Source organism: Nelumbo nucifera, chromosome 2 (genome assembly GCF_055504915.1).
Source record: "Nelumbo nucifera cultivar China Antique chromosome 2, China Antique-T2T, whole genome shotgun sequence".
In the NCBI taxonomy this organism is placed as follows: Eukaryota; Viridiplantae; Streptophyta; class Magnoliopsida; order Proteales; family Nelumbonaceae; genus Nelumbo; species Nelumbo nucifera.
The window spans coordinates 30,108,714-30,125,228 of record NC_142650.1 but is presented as its reverse complement, the minus strand read 5'-3'; the positions used below and the strand labels follow the sequence as shown (position 1 = coordinate 30,125,228).

Here is a 16,515-nt window from a genome sequence, read left to right as displayed (position 1 = left end):
AATATTCTTGGGGTACTCTTCTACACAAAAGGGTTACAAGTGTTATGACCCTGTCTCCAAGAGAAAGTATGTCACCAGAGATGTGGTGTTCTTTGAGTCTCAACCCTATTTTCAGTCTTTTCAGAATCCTCTTCAGGAGGAGACTAGTGGGATGGAAGAGGATTCTCATTCTCCCTTCTTTTTTGTTCCCCTAGCTGCCTCGGGTCTTCCATCCTCTCCTCCTACTCCTTGTTGTGACATTCCGGGTCAACCCAGTGAGCCTCCCACTGTGCCGGTTACCTCTCCTGATGCTGCAGATGTTCTTGAAGGCTCCAGTAGGCAACAAAAAGAGATACTTACATACATACAGAAGAAAAAGGGGTCCTCAACCTCATGACAGCAACCAGTTGGACTCGGATCAATCTGTCTCTACAATCCAAGGTAATTTCAACTCTCATACTTCTGATTTGGATCTTCCTATTGCTCTCCGTAAGCCTATCCGCTCTTGCACCACCCGACACCCCATTGCTGATTTTGTTTCTTACTCACATTTATCTCCTGCCTATCACTCCTTTGTGTCTGCTCTTTCCTCTGTGCGTGTTCCTTCTAGGTACTCAGAGGATGTGTCTGATCCAAGGTGGAAAGAAGCTATGAATGAAGAGATGAAAGCCCTAATGAAAGCAAGAACTTGGGAATTAGTGGATCTGCTAGAGGGGAAGACCACTGTTGGGTGCAAGTGGGTGTTTACTGTAAAGCACAGGGAGGATGGGTCCATTGAAAGGTACAAGGCCAGACTTGTGGCAAAGGGGTTTACTCAGAAAGAAGGGATTGACTACAAAGAAACCTTTGCCCCGGTAGCAAAGCTCAACACAATTCGGGTTCTATTGTCACTAGCAGCAATTTTTCATGGGAACTTCATCAGCTGGATGTGAAGAATGCCTTCTTAAATGGTGACCTTCATGAAGAGGTATTTTGGAACCTCCACCAGGCTATGACTTTAGTAGAAAGGTGTGCAAACTGAGGAAAGCATTATATGGGTTGAAGCAATCTCCTCGTGCATGGTTTGAGAGGCTCTGTGGGGCCATGAAGAAAGTGGGGTACACTCAGAGTGGTGCAGACCATACCTTGTTCATAAGGAGATAGGATAGCAAACTTACTGCATTCATTGTTTATGTGGATGATATGGTAATTACCGGGAATGACTTGGAAGAGATAAAAAGACTGAAGGAGTTTCTAGCTTCTGAATTTGAGATCAAAGACTTGGGTCATTTGAGATATTTTCTTGGGATTGAAGTTGCCAGGTCAAGAGAGGGAATCTACATATGTCAGCGGAAGTATGCTCTTGACCTCCTAGAGGAAACTGGCATGATGGGGTGCAGGCCAGTAGATACTCTAATGGAACAGAACCATGGCCTGTAGGAATCAGTAGGGGAGGACTACTGTGATAAAGAGAGATACCAAAAATTGGTAGGGAAGCTGATATACTTATCCTTCACTCGGCTAGATATTGCTTATGCTGTGCATGTTGTCAGTCAATTTATGCACTCTCCAAAGATTCCTCATATGAAAGCAGTTGAAAGGATTCTCAAGTACTTGAAGACTTGCCCAGGGAAGGGAATTCTCTTCAGGAAAAACAATAGAATTGAAATTGAAGCCTACACTGATGCAGATTGGGCTGGGTCTGTTGGAGACAGGAAGTCAACCTCGGGTTACTGTACATTTGTGGGAGGAAACCTGGTCACATGGCGCAGTAAGAAGCAGAATGTAGTGGCTAGATCAAGTGCAGAAGCAGAGTATCGAGCTATGGTCCACGGGGTTGCTGAACTCTTATGGCTCATAACTCTTCTTAATGAACTTGGCATTAAGGCTGAAGGTCCTCTCAGGCTGTATTGTGACAATAAAGCTGCCATCAACATTGCCAACAATCCCGTGCAGCATGACAGGACAAAACATATTGAGATTGATCGGCACTTTGTTAGAGAAAGAATTGTCTCGGGTGAACTTTGTGTGCCTTATACTCCATTTGAGATGCAAATTGCGGATGTACTGACTAAAGGGCTGGCAGCAGCAAAGTTTAGGGACATGCTTGGCAAGCTAAACATGATTGATATCCATGCTTAGCTTGAGGGGGAGTGTTGGATTGAAGTCTTTGTATGTATGAGTATTCGGCTGATAAGAGTTCTTATTAGCCTATACTTAAGTTTAAGTTGTCCTGTACTGGGCCTTTGTTAATGGGCCTAATCCTGTTTAATGTTTTAAGTTGTCTGGGTGTCCCATCACTAATCAGGGGCATTCTAGTAACTTCCTGTATCATTGTACTACACCATAATATAAATAATAGTACTGTCGACTGAGCAGTGCAGTTCGACATTCCAGCATCTCTTCTTCTTCTTCTTCTCTTTTTTGCTACTTCGGCTACAGTAATTTAATTTTCATTTGCTTTTGTCCTCATATGTGCTTTCTATGCAGGGCTAGTGGTGAAACTTTATCCCATTTATTAATCCCCTGTTCATTTGTGCATTGCATTTGGGAGTATTTTTGTTCTCTCTTTGGTTGCAGGTGGGATCCCCCTCAAGATGTGGTTGGTATTTTTAGTCCTAACTTCTTGAGACAACTGAAGAAAAGTGGGCGGATAATGTGGAGAGCAGTTAAGGCATTAGTAATTTGGGAAGAGAAAAATTTGAGAATCTTCAATGGAAAAAGTAGATAAATGGAAGAAGTAATTGACAGCATAAAAATAAATGTTGCACATTGGGTAAAGATGGTGGAAGGCTTTCAGGTCATTCTCAATAAATGAAATAATAAGAGCTTGGATGCGGGTGGCATATTCATCTAGAGAAAAAGACTGGATAATCATGGAACGGAAACCTCCAGAATGTACCAATTTTAAAATGGATTTTGATGGAAGCTCCATAGGCAATCTGGGATTGGTAGGAATAGGAAGCGTTTTCAGAAACTTTGAAAGTAGGGTGATGGCCTTATATTTAGGGCTTATTGGAGTTGGAAACTCTGTGAAAGATGAATTGATCTCACTGTTGCAAGGTCTTCAATTGGCAAAGCAACTGGGATACCGACAGTTGGAGGTGGAAGGGACTCTAAGATACTTATTTCATGGGCAAGATGTAGCAGTCTTATTCCGTGGACTTTTAGGCATGCCTAGTATCTCTAAGGGACTAAATGTTGAATTTAAGAGGGTTAGAAGGACTGCAAATGGGATGACTGATACCCTTGCTAAACAGGGGTTCATGAGACAACTCTTTTGGGCTTCACTGTAAATTTGTTTGCCTTTTGGGTTGACAGTTTATCCATCATTTTGTACTAGTCTCTTTTATCTATTAATAAAATAAATACTTTCTTGCTGATAAATAAAACCACTTATGCTATGAAATAGAAAATCCACATGCATGAAAGTCAGTAACAAGCTATATTTACATGTGGAATTTCTGTTTCATAGAACAGCAAGGCAGTGGCATGTTATATCTACAAAAAGGTAGTGGGTCCTTTTTAGTTGATATAGCATGGCTTGTTACAAAGAAGGATCCTGCACTTGCAGAGATTTTTTGTAGTGAGCCATGTAAGGAGACAATTTTTTTCGATAAGCGGTAAAAGTGTATGTATTAATTAGTATTAAAGGAGGGCGAGAAACCCTCATATTTGTACAAAAAGATGTCTGTATGTCTATTCACAAAACATACAATAAGGATTTCAAAAAATGATTGAACCTCAATTATCTCTAAACATTGAAGCTTTAACACCCTTAAAAAGATTACAGGAGCAGGTCCAATTCATCAAGGACCATTTTCTGTTTCTTTCTTTCCAAACTGCCCAACAGATAGCAGCAGGAAGGATTCTCCAAAGAAGCTTCCCTTCAACAGAAAATGCATTAAATCTCCAAGCAGAGAGCATATCTGCCATGGAGGGTGCCATGGCCCAAGATATATGGAATAACTGCGAGAAGTGGCACCAAACAGAATGGGTGCCATGTAATAAGACAATAATTCAAACATGCTTTTTTAGCCTGGTCTTATACAAAAACTAAATAATAGAGGTTGTCTTTTCTTGGTGGTACAACTATGATGAAAACTTTTCCAAGAATTCTGTTAAGTGGGTGTAGAGATTTGTTAGCAGCTGGAAAAGAACAATGAGAATTCTTTCTAATTATTAACTGTATGAATCATTTGGTTCAAAACCATTAGTGTTGTTAACTTTGATAACCAAAAATTCAGTCTATGAGAAAAATGCTGATATTTGGTGCTCTCTTTTCTGAGTAGAATCATCTTTTTGATCTAATCTTAGTTTGTGTGATATTCTCTTATTGTATTGTGATTTCCCTTTTTAATCTCTACTTGGATCAAAAGGGTCCCTTCTAGCACTTCCCCAAGAATATAACTATTCCAGTGATTACTGAACTGTTTTCATTTGGCTGGTGTTCAGGAAATCACCTCATGTATGATAAGAAATTTCAGTAATAGTCATCATTGGTGGTCCTGAATTTGATCCTTAGACCCCGGATCCATTGTTCTCTACATGTATGTAGGTGGGTGGAGTGGGGAGGTCCAATGCTCCAAATCTCAATGCCTTTGACTCATTTCTCTGCCTTTTCTCCACTTGTCTCTCTCTCTACCTTCCTTTTGCGTGCTTGTGCATGTAGACATGTGTATGCACATACAGGTGCTTGTTTATATTGTAGAGGATAGGGGTATACTGCTGTTGTACACATGCACAACACATGAGCTTGCTCTGGTGATGCCCTAAAACCATTGAGCTTTTCACATTTAATGTTCTGATGATTTAACCAAGCTTCACTTTACAATCTGGTGGTTCTGGTCACTTTAATCTGAGCACCTCCCTTAATACAGTGAACTAAATCAACTAGCTTAATCGTATGATGGTGTTTCATCTCCACAATACGTTTGGTGATGCTTTCAAGTTCTGTTTACTTATCAAAAAAAAAAAAAAAGCTCTCAAGTTCTGTTAGTATGGGATTATAAAATAGAGATGCTGAATGGGGTTGAAACTTGAAAGGATGTCTTCATTTGCACAACAAATTTCAGCATTTATGTGTCTTGGCTTACACTACACAAAGCCTTGAAACAGATTTCCATCAATCATATTTTGAGCATGCACATGCAACTCTTTGTATGTGGGGGAGGGGAGGGGGATTGCATGAATTTGCTGTAATTAGGATGGTTTGTTTTTCTGTTCCCCTATTTATAATCACTCACTGTTCAGGGGCTATACTTGTACCTGTTGCTTTCATACTTGTTAAATGAATCATTTTATTTCCTCAAAAAATGTTAATTATAGTCTGTAGGCTGATTATTTTGTCCATGTTTCTTCTACTCTTTTTGGAAGGAAACTGGATCAAATCTTGCTGATGGTGGAAAAATGCAGCTTCAATCAGTTGTTTCATTATTTGAGTCTCAGTGGAGCACCCTGCAGATGGTTGTACTGAGAGAAATATTGCAGGCTTCTATTCGTGCTGGAGATCCTCTTGCTGCATGGAGTGCAGCAGCTCGTCTACTTAGATCTTATTACCCTCTTATCACTCCTGCTGGTCAAAGTGGACTTGCAAGTGCCCTTGCAACTTCAGCAGAGCGGCTTCCTTCAGGAACTCGCTGTGCTGATCCTTCCTTACCTTTCATAAGGTATTTTCCAGTTATATTAAAAGCAGTAATTTTTCTCTTAAAGGTGCATTTATCTCTCTCTATAAGATGGACATAAGCTGTATTTTGATGTAAATGTCAAGTAAGACAAAATCTTTGTTGTAAAAGGGGCAAAATCTCAACTTGTCTCAACTCAACAAAGCTTTTCCATACTATGTAGGGTCAATTACGTTAATAGATACTTTTCTACAATTCTGCATTGTTCAGTGAACATGTTTTTTTGGTAAGATACAGACCAAGAAGAAATTGGTAAACCAAAGCTCAACTTTGATTGTTTCTACTTAGCCAATCCAGGTCTATCTGGATATGGAGGAGTGATCAGAAATGATGAAGGGGAATTCCTATTTATTTACTTCAGACCAGCTGGAGACGGAGATTTTGAAGGCTGAAACATTAGCACTTGTCCATGGTCACAGGCTGAGTAGACCAATTGGCTGGACTGATTTATCCATTAAAGGTGACTGCCAAATTGTGATTGGATGGTTTGCATCAGAAGAGCAAGGCCTGTGGAGCCTAATCAAGCTACTGGTATCCACAGTGAACCACTTGTTCAAATGGATTCCCAGGTCTGCAAACTACCTAGCATATATGCTAACCAGGGAGGGAGTGAACAAAGTTTTGTTGGACTGGGGTATGCCTGTTCCTGGGAGGAACTTGTACCAACACTACTTTTAAAGGCATACAACTATCTTGTCAGCTCTGAGCTATTTGTCCATGTCTTTTGTCCTGAAATCCTTTCTGGAATGTATGGTCTTTTACATATTAATAAAGTTTCTGTTACCGATAAGAAATGCTTTGTTCAGTTAACATATTTCTTGGTAAAAGCGACAAAAATATAGCTTAATTATTTCAATCCGATAAATTTCCTTTGATTTTATGTTTGGTTAAATAGAGATTGAGGGAAAATTTATCTTTATGAAATTGAAATTGTTCTTGTTATGGCTAGGGGCCATTGTTTGGTGTGATGGTAAATCTCAGGCTTGATTTGGAAGGAGTCCCATTGTGCTAAAACTCTGGAGGTTAGGTCTGAATTCAATTCATCCCTCCAAAAACCATGTGTAGCTACACATTTCCAAGTGAAAGTACCTTCATTTTGGAGTTTGCTACACATTTCCAAGTGGATTTCAAGTTTCTACACATTATATCAGGTTAGGTGAATAGAAAAATGATGTGATCATCATTATTTTTTCCATCATTTTTTTAGGGAGATGGTGGTGGTGTCAAACCTAAACAGCTTTTCTCTATCTGGCAACTGAATTGCACTACAGCCTCTGCCCCATGCCATTGGAACAGATTGCCCAACACATTAGCAACAAAAAGGTTAGAACCCAATCCAAGACCCTAGGAATGCATTGTTGAACTCCTGCAATCACTGATTGAATTCAGCACTGGAGCATTAGCAGCTCAATCAACTACATGACTCCTGCTTCACCATTTCGTTCTGTTCAGTGCCATATCCATTGTTAAATTATGAGCTTTTAAATCATTCCTTACTAATTAAGCCTATGTCCTTTTTGGTCTTCCCTTTAGCCCCTTTAACTTGCAATAGATCTCTTCTTCTTATGGGTACTGTAGATTGTTTTCTATACTGCTCTGTGCATATGCTTAAGTATTTAATTCTGGTTTAGGGGAATAGTTTTATTCATTAGTGTTAGTATTGGCTGCCAATGGTCACTTGTATGGCCTACTATTGGAAAACTGAATGTTTGCCAAACTCTTAAAACATTTAGAGGATCTTTTCTGAAAAATTGAGTGCAATGGTATGAGAACAGAAATCTTTATTTTTTTCTCCCCATTTTTTTAAGAGTCCAGGTATTTAGTTTCTCCTGGATATTTTGGAATGGTGGATTTTGGAGTAAAATTTTGGACTGGTTCTTTTTCCTTTGTCACATTTAGGTTAAGGATGTAACCTGGAATTGAAAATATTCCGATTTAAGCAGATTAAAAAAATTAAATTCTTTGTTGTGTGTATGTGTTTATGTGTGTTTGGGGGGTGCTCGCGTGCCGGGGTGGGGGGTGGGGGCTAGTGGCTAGTCATATTGGAATAACTATCTTGGCAGTCCAAAATTCTTTAGGGGTAATCGGCTCCTTTCTTGGAGGGAATCTGAAAATCCATGAATTTTAGTTTCTATTTGTGTACCTTGACCCAAAAACAGCCTTGCCTTTTTTTTTAATAGATAAACCTTAAAAGAAACTTTTACTGAAGAGATTCAAAAGATAGCAATACAAGAAACCTAAAGGGAGGTGCATGGTGCTACCTCGCAACAGGTACACAAAATAAAATTACAATTGAGCCCAAAAGAGATGTTCCCTATTCACCTTTTGTTTGGCTAAACAATCAGCCATCCCATTAGTTCATCTTCTTTCCCCACTGTATTTTTAGAGTCATGCCACTTGTGAGCCATTTGAACCTCTTCATTTCATCCTTATATGTCCAAATCACAGTCTCCGGGTCCAATAGCCTGAAAGGGATGGTAGGATCCATCATATGGACGCCAAAACTGTTGTGGAATGGGTGGGCGAATTTCAAAAATTTCCTACCTTCCTTCCAACTGGGAATCACATTCCCTGATTTTAGAATCAAGATTCAAGGATCCTACTTGAATCAGAACCGAACCAGATCTGAACCAAAAGAGAAGGGGGTGATTATACTTGATCCAGAGAAACAATATCTCCCAAAGTTGGTGTTTACGCCCAAAGAAGACACCAAGATCTGCTCCTGCTGAAGATGACACAACAACTGTGGAACAGAACCAGCTGAGTGCGTCCTACACACTGAATCCTTCACAAGAATTCTTTGGAAACAATGAGCACCGAACTGAATCAGCCTTTCAGCAAAGACTGATATCAAGAACTCTTTCTTGATCTTTCCCTCACAGAGAAATCGAACTGCAGTAGATGGCAGCGGCTACTGAAGGAGAAGGTTAGAGAAAAAGGTGGCGAACTGCTTTTTCTTCTCTAGGGTTTCTGAGATCCTATCTCAAAGCTGCAGAGTGTTCTGCGAAATCCCTAGGGTTCGAATTCTTGTAATTCGAATTAGGGTTTCCTCCATTTGCTTAATGATTAAGAAAACCTCCTAATCATATCAGGAGTTGCCCTTATCCAAATCTGTATTTGGATTAGGACTCTTCTTAATCTTATCTGCAGATTAGATAAGCTTTTGGGCTCATCCTAATCTCAGATCCGCCCCCTGTTAGTGACTGATCAAATCAGCCCAGTTCGAAATGGGCTTTAGGCCCAATAAGAATCAAGTGCTCAATAGTCTTCCAAATTACTACCCAGTTGGGCTTCTTTGTATGGCGTGGGACCCAAGCATTGATCTACACACCAGCCACATGGGTTTGGCTCAACCTCTGTTACAAAGCCTAGCCGAATTCACTGGAAAGCCCAGTGAACCCCTTGAGCCCATCACATGGACACTATGGGCCCAACACTTACACTAAGTGGCCCTTGGGCCAAGCCATCTTATAAAAACCCAGGGACTGTGGGCAGATGCAAGATTAGCCCATCAGGTATTATCCTAAATGGCCTTACACTTAACCTCTCAGCCCATAATGATCAAACACTGCCCGACAAGAGATGACCTCTCCCTCGGCTGCAAGGAACAGTGCTGCACTCTCTACTTACATGGATCCCGGGAATTAAAACCATTTGCAAATATTTTGAAACCCTACTTAGGTATATATCATATATATAAATTTTGCAAAACAAAATTCCAACGATTGAAATCAACTGCCAGTAGTTTGGTTTCCATCAGAGAGAGTGCATCCCTGATCATTACCTTTGTCCGACAAAGGGGCTGATCCCGTCACTATGATCACTCACTCAGATGAATTCTCAGACTGTCTCAACATACCCAAGTTTTGAACCCCGCTAAGGATCTCACTGATTGGCATATCAAAGACAACCCAATCCGACACCTAGTGCAGTACCATAATCGGGTCTACGGGTCAGGTGTAACTTTCCAGTTTTGCCCATCAATCTCCAAGGTCCAGGGCAATATTGGAAATCTGGTCCGGTTCAAGGGTTCAAGTAATCCTACACTGCGTGTGCCTTGGGTCTCACCTTGGCGGCTGAGACAAGCCACCCCAACAGTTGGCAGCACACCAGTGTCAGCCTTGGCAGGATAAATCTCCCCAGACTTATCCAACGGCTGTGAACATTTAAAACCAACACAAGTCTCATTAAGTGTCCAGTTTTAGGGTCTTACACAGAAGTATACCACACAACATGAATCAAACATGTACTTCATTTATTTACATTAAATAACAAAAGTACATCAGAACTGATTGAAGCTAAGGGCATACAAAAACTGTCCAACATAGCCAACCAACCACCAGCTTCTAATCATATTCAATGATCAATTTGTCGAAGTCCATCTGCTTTGCTAATTGTACCACTTGGAGTACAACAAGAAATTCAGCTCTAATGGAGTCCTTCACATTGGTCCCAAAAATAGTTTAACAAGCTTACTTTACCTCTGAAAGAAGGACCCAGATTTCCTTGACTGCTTCCATCAAAATTCAATTTTATAAAATCACCAATAGGGGGAGACCAGAGTGAAAGGGCCTTTCCCTTCATTGAGGAGCTTTTTTCCATTGTTTACCAATTCCTCCTTAACAGCCTTACCTTTGATCAACTACCATTTTGTAATACTTGGTAGTTGATAAGATTTATCCTAGTTTGAGTTTGATACTTGAAGTATTCTTGAGTTTTATCCTAGTTTGAATTTGACATTAAAGTATTCTAAATTTAGGCCTTTCTCACCTAATTGCTCTAGATAGACCAAATTTATGCATGCTATTGTTGACTTTTTTTAATTAACCCCAAAATACTGTGCAGTTTATTAGTTCTAATTTTCACGGTTTTCAAGGCTATGTAGCTGATCGTGCTCTAACATCCCTATATATCCATGTAGAACCTGGTGAATATGGCTAAAATGCATTGATATGCAAACCCACTTAAATTTCTCAGATAGCTTCTGACAAAGGTTTTAAGGAATCATTCTTGTCATGGTTAGTTTTGATACCTTTTCCCTATGTATAATGTTGAGCAAGATGGCGATATGGTATACCTAATCATTGCTTGTAAAATCAACTAATGTCCCTGTTCTCAGGAGAGGGCAACTACTTTTTTTTGATTAACAACTGAAAATTCATTCATTCATTTATAGAAATGGAATACAGTAGTCGATCAAGACTACAATCAGTCTTGAATTCGAAAGAAAAAGGAGAGATTTCAGAAGAAAAGAAGAAGAGAGGGAGAAAAGAAGCACACGAAGGGATTTAGAAAAGAGAGAGAGGGTTGATCAAATCGATCTGCCGACCCACTCTTAATATTTATATATGTTGACTAATTGTAAAAGGGTTGAATTGCCCTTATTGCTTACATGGCAAATAAACTAATAATAAAGCTGTAACAACAAACTGAAATAACTACCAATAACTACCAACTAACACTGACATAACTAACAAAACATATGCTATGCTGCCATACGAACACAGTGGGGACCACAGCAGTGGGGTCCACATCAGTGTTCTCTACGCTCCCCCTCAAGTTGGGAATAGATATTTGTCATTCCCAACTTGCATAGGTCTGCCTCTAATTTCTTCCTTGGAACAAACTTGGTGAGAAGATCTGCGAGATGCATGCTGGAGGTGATATACGGGAGACACACTTCTTGAGACAAAGCCCTTTCTCTGACAAAATGTCGGTCGACTTTGATATGCTTAGTTCTGTCATGCTATACCGGATTATGAGCTACATTAATAGCAGCCTGATTATCACAATACAACATTAAGGGCTTCTCATAAGCAATACCCAACTCCTCAAATAATGACTTCAGTCATAGGATTTCAGCCACACCATTAGCCAAAGATCTATATTCAGCTTCAGCACTAGAATGAGAAGCAACACTTTGTTTCTTACTTCTCCAGGAGACAAGGTTACCTCCTAAAAAGGCACAATATCCAGAGGTAGACCTTCTGTCATCAACACTCTCAGCCCAATCAGCATCTGTATAGACCTCTATCTTCATGTGATTATTATTCTTTAATTATACCTCTACCTGGACATCTCTTCAAGTATGCTAATATTCTCTCAACTGCAAGGAGGTGAGTAGTTCTAGGAGAGTGCATATATTGACTAACAACGCTGACTGCATAACTGATGTCCGGTCGTGTGAGACAAAGATATAGGAGTTTTCCAACCAATCGTTGGAACATAGCTTTGTCTTCAAGAGGCTCTCCACCCTCTGCACTGCTCTTGTGATTCTGTTCAATAGGTGTATCTGCAGGCTTAACACCCAACTTTCCAGTTTCTTCTAATAGATCTAGAACATACTTCCTTTGAGAAATAAAAATCCCATGTTTAGATCTAGCAATCTCAATACCCAAGAAGTATCATAGCTCTCTCAGATCTTTCACCTCAAACTCTTGATGAAGGAGTTGTTTAAGAGACTCAATCTCATTGTTATCATTCCCTGTCACTACAATATCATCCACATATACAATAAGAAAAGTCAAGGAAGAACCCACTCTTTTAATGAACAATGTATGGTCTAACTGGGCCTGTACATACCCGAATTTTTCAAGGGCTTGTCTGAATCTATCAAACCAAGCTCTGGGGGATTGCTTTAGTCCATACAAGGCTTTATTCAACCGACAAACCTTCTTACCTGTCTCTGCATCATAAAATCTAGGAGGTAACTGCATGTAGACTTCTTCCTGTAAGTCTCCATTGAGAAAGACATTTTTAACATCCATCTGGAACAAGGGCCAAGAATAACTGGCTGCAAGGGATAGCAAAACTCGAATAGTGGTCATCTTTGCTACTGGAGCAAAAGTCTCTACGTAGTTTATACCATAAGTCTGAGTAAATCCCTTTGCAATTAACCGGGCCTTATACCTTTCAATGGAACCATCAACATTATGTTTCACAGTAAATACCCATCTACATCCAACCGGTTTCTTTCCTTTAGGCTGGTCAACTAGATCTCAAGTATTATTCCTCAGAAGGGCATCCATTTCAACCTTTATTGCATCTTTCCACTCAGGAACTGACAAGGCTTCTTGCACTGTTCTGGGAATAGGAATATCAACAATAGATGTGAGAAAGGACCTGTAAGAGGGGGACAAGCGATCATAGGACAGAAACTGGGAAATGCAGTGAGCTGTGGATGTGGTGCAATGCCGTTTGCCTTTACGGACTGCAATGGGGAGGTCAAGGTCATCCAAAGGAGGTAAAGTAGCAACAGTGGAAGGTATCTCAGGGGGACCTGGATCTGATAAAGGGACTGTGGTACCTGGATCTGGATCCGCAGAAGGAACTGGGGTTGGCCTGGATTGCTGATGACCAAAATCAATTTGCCTCAACCGTCTGTGATAAACTCTCAAATCCTGACACCTTTGACAACCCTCCCCATTACATCCCTCATCACTCAATGGAACAGGTAAAGGAACTTCTGATGAGTTAACCCTACTCTCACTAACCACACTCTCACTACTCTCCCCTGAGGAGAAACCCTAGGGTAATAGGGTACCTCCTCAAAGAAAGTAACATCCATTGAGACAAATCTCCTCCCAGAAGTAGGTTCATAGCAGCAATAACCCTTTTGAGTTTGTGCATAACCGAGAAAAATGCATTTGGAGGCCTTAGGATCAAATTTGGAACGATGAGGTCCAAGAATCTGAACAAAGCAAGTGCAACCAAAGGTTTTATGGGGAACAATAAACAATTCTTTATTGGGGTATAGAAGGGCAAATGGAGGCTTCATGTCAAGAACCCGTGAAGGAACTCGATTAATGAGATACATTGCTGTAAGAATAGCATCGCCCCAGAAACGGATAGGCACATTGGAGTTAAACATAATGCTTCTAGCCACCTCCAATATGTGCCTATTCTTCCTCTTAGCAACCCCATTTTGCTGTAGTGTATAAGGACAAGTACTCTAGTGAATAATCCCATGATCAAGCAGATAAGAGGCTAATGGCTTGGTAAAGTATTCTTTCGCATTATCGGATCTAAAGATTTTGATTTTGACCCCAAACTGGGTTAAAATCATCTGATGAAAGATCTGGGTCAGAGCAGGAACCTCATCTCGAGAACGCATAAGGTAAACCCAAGAAAAACGGGTATAGTCATCAACAAACAAGAAATATTTGTATCCCCCCATAGAAGGGATGTGATACGGGCCCCAAACATCGATGTGCACAATATCAAAATAATTACTACTTCTTTTATTACTCAAGGAATAAGATGTTCTACAATGCTTTGCAAGCTCACAACTCTCACATCTCAAATTTGACATTTGAACAGACTCAAACAAATTTGGAAACAAACTCTTCAAAGACCGAAAGGATAAATGACCTAACCAATTATGCCAAAGCATAACTTGACTAACAGATTGAGAAATAAAAGACTTCCTATCTTCACGATCTTCCCAATGAGAACACTCTCCAAGCAGATAGATCCTATTCGTCTCACGGCCAGTCCCAATCACCTTCCTTGTCTCCAAGTCCTGAAAAATACATCGGTCAGGGAAAAAAGTTACTGAACAATTCTGATGTTTTGTAATACTACTGATTGAAAGCAAGTTAGTATCAAGCTTAGGAACATGCAGAACTGAAGATAAGGAAATGGTATTAGACAACTTGATGTCTCCCTTGCCAGAAATGTGAACAAGGGAACCATCAGCAATGGGCACTTTATCTCTACCAGAAGATAAGTGATAGGTAGTGAACAATGATGGTAAGCTAGTCATATGGTTAGATGCACCTGAGTCTATTACCCAACAATGTTCATTGTTACCTGGAGCTGAAGCATGGTAAGCTGAGGCCCGAGTACCTGAATGAGCAAAGGCTGATGTTGAAGGAGCTGATGATGGCTGAGATGATTGAGCTGAATTCCCAACTTCCTTTTCCAACTAAGTTAGGGCAGCCCGGACAGCAGCTAAGGTGTTTAGAGGCGTGCCTTTTGTGCCCGATGAGGATGTATAATCGGTATTAACAGCCATATGAGCATTACCCCTTTTATTCTTCAGTTTTGCTGGAACTAGATGAGGGTGTAGCTTCCAACATGTGTCTTTAGTATGCTTAGGTTTCTTGCAATGTTCACACACTAGATCCCGCTTATCTTCCTTCTTTATATCCCTCTCCGTATCACCCCCAGACTTAGGTTTAACTGCTGCCAAGGCTGATGGGAAGGGTTAATGCTGCATCATAACCTTTCTCCTAGTCTCTTCACTATGCACCAAGGAGTAGGCTTGAGATAAGGTCACACTGTCCTTTGTTAGTATTTGTTGTCTCACAATATCATAGTCAGGATTCAGACCAGCTAGGAATTCAAAAACCCTATTAGTTTCAACTTGCTTTCTATGAGTTTGTGCATCCTTTTGACTTTCCCACTCAAGTGTTTCTAGGTGGTCAATTTCATGCCACAAAGATTTCAAAGTAGAGAAGTAAACCGAGACTGGTTTCTCTCCTTGCTTAAGGTTATTAACCTCACACTTCAATTCATAGGCCCTAGCAACATTAAGGGGTTGGGAGTAAGTCTCTTTCATGACATCCCAGATTTCCTTGGCTGTTTTTGCCCACAAATAGTTCCGGCTGATATGTGGCTGCATAGAATTGCACAGCCATGTCATAACCAAATAGTTCTCCTGAACCCATTTGGTATACGTTTGGTCTTCCTTAGTTGGTTCTTTCACATCTCCCAACAAGTAGCTGAGTTTTCCTCTACCCCCAATGGCCATCATGGCTGATTGAGCCCATTCTAAGTAGTTGGATCCATCAAACTTCACAGTTGTAATCTGAAAGGCATTCTCAGACATGTTACCAGAATTGCTAGTCCCAAAAACACCTTCCCCCTGATTCTTGAACTCCATTCTTGGTCAAGAATTAACAATAAAAAACTTTTGAAGCTACTGTGATAGAAAACAACACCTAAACAACTGATAACAACCGGCCTAGGTCTTCCAAAGAATAAAGAAAACAGAATTCTGTATGAAACCAGTTCAAAATCTGATCTGAAACCAACAACAGTTCTGAATTTTAGGGTTTTCTCTCAAAACCCTAGAAGGAAAAAAAGATTTTCCAACCGCACCTCTCAGAATAAACCAAGATGATTCTTTCAAGGTTATTCTCAAGCAAAAAAAACTTACTTTATGAAAGAAAATCTCTGGCCGCCACCTTTTGTCTGATGCAGAACCCTAATCTTGGGGATCCAAAGCCTTTTCTAATTCTTCTTGACGATTGGAACTCTCCCAGCCTTCTACAATCTTCTTAGTAGTAGCCGCACACTACCAGTAGCCTCCAAGAATCAACCGATCCTCCTTCTTTGTTGAAAAACTTCTAAACCTAGGAAATTGAAGAAAACTGAAGAGAGTAGTCCTTGAGAGTTTGGCAACGAGGGTTTGAGAGTGAGAGTTTCGAACCTTTCTCTCTCTCAGCACCCTAACACTATTTTATTAAGATAAATTTGAATAATTACAAGGAGGCCCTTAGTTGGGCAAGAAATTACAAAGAACATAATATAGACAGGATGGGCCTAGAATAAGGCCCATTACAGAAAAACATAAATAATAAGAAAGAATAAACAGCCTATGGGCCATTCGGCCCATCTTCTCTACACTCCCCCTCAAGCTAAGCATAGATGTCAATCATGCCAAGCTTGCTAGTATCATGCTGAAGTTTTGCCTTGGGAATGCCTTTGGTGAGAAAATTTGCCAACTGTCCTTCAGAAGTGATGAAAGGAAGACATACTTCACCCGAAGAGACCCTTTCCCTAATGAAATGTTGATCAACTTCAATATGCTTAGTTCTATCATGTTGCATTGGGTTGTGAGCAATGTTGATGGTAGTCTGATTATCAC

The 16,515-nt window shown here is 40.3% G+C and overlaps 1 protein-coding gene across 1 annotated transcript in view; it reads left to right on the top strand.

The window, feature by feature from the left end:
• LOC104603382 (trafficking protein particle complex II-specific subunit 120 homolog) overlaps window positions 1–16,515 on the top strand; it is a 64,012-nt gene that overhangs the window by 15,210 nt on the left and 32,287 nt on the right. Inside the window, exon 7 of the mRNA XM_010267401.3 lies at window positions 5,335–5,627. Within this exon, the coding sequence (XP_010265703.1) occupies window positions 5,335–5,627 (293 nt within the window). The remainder of the gene's footprint in view (window positions 1–5,334; window positions 5,628–16,515) is intronic.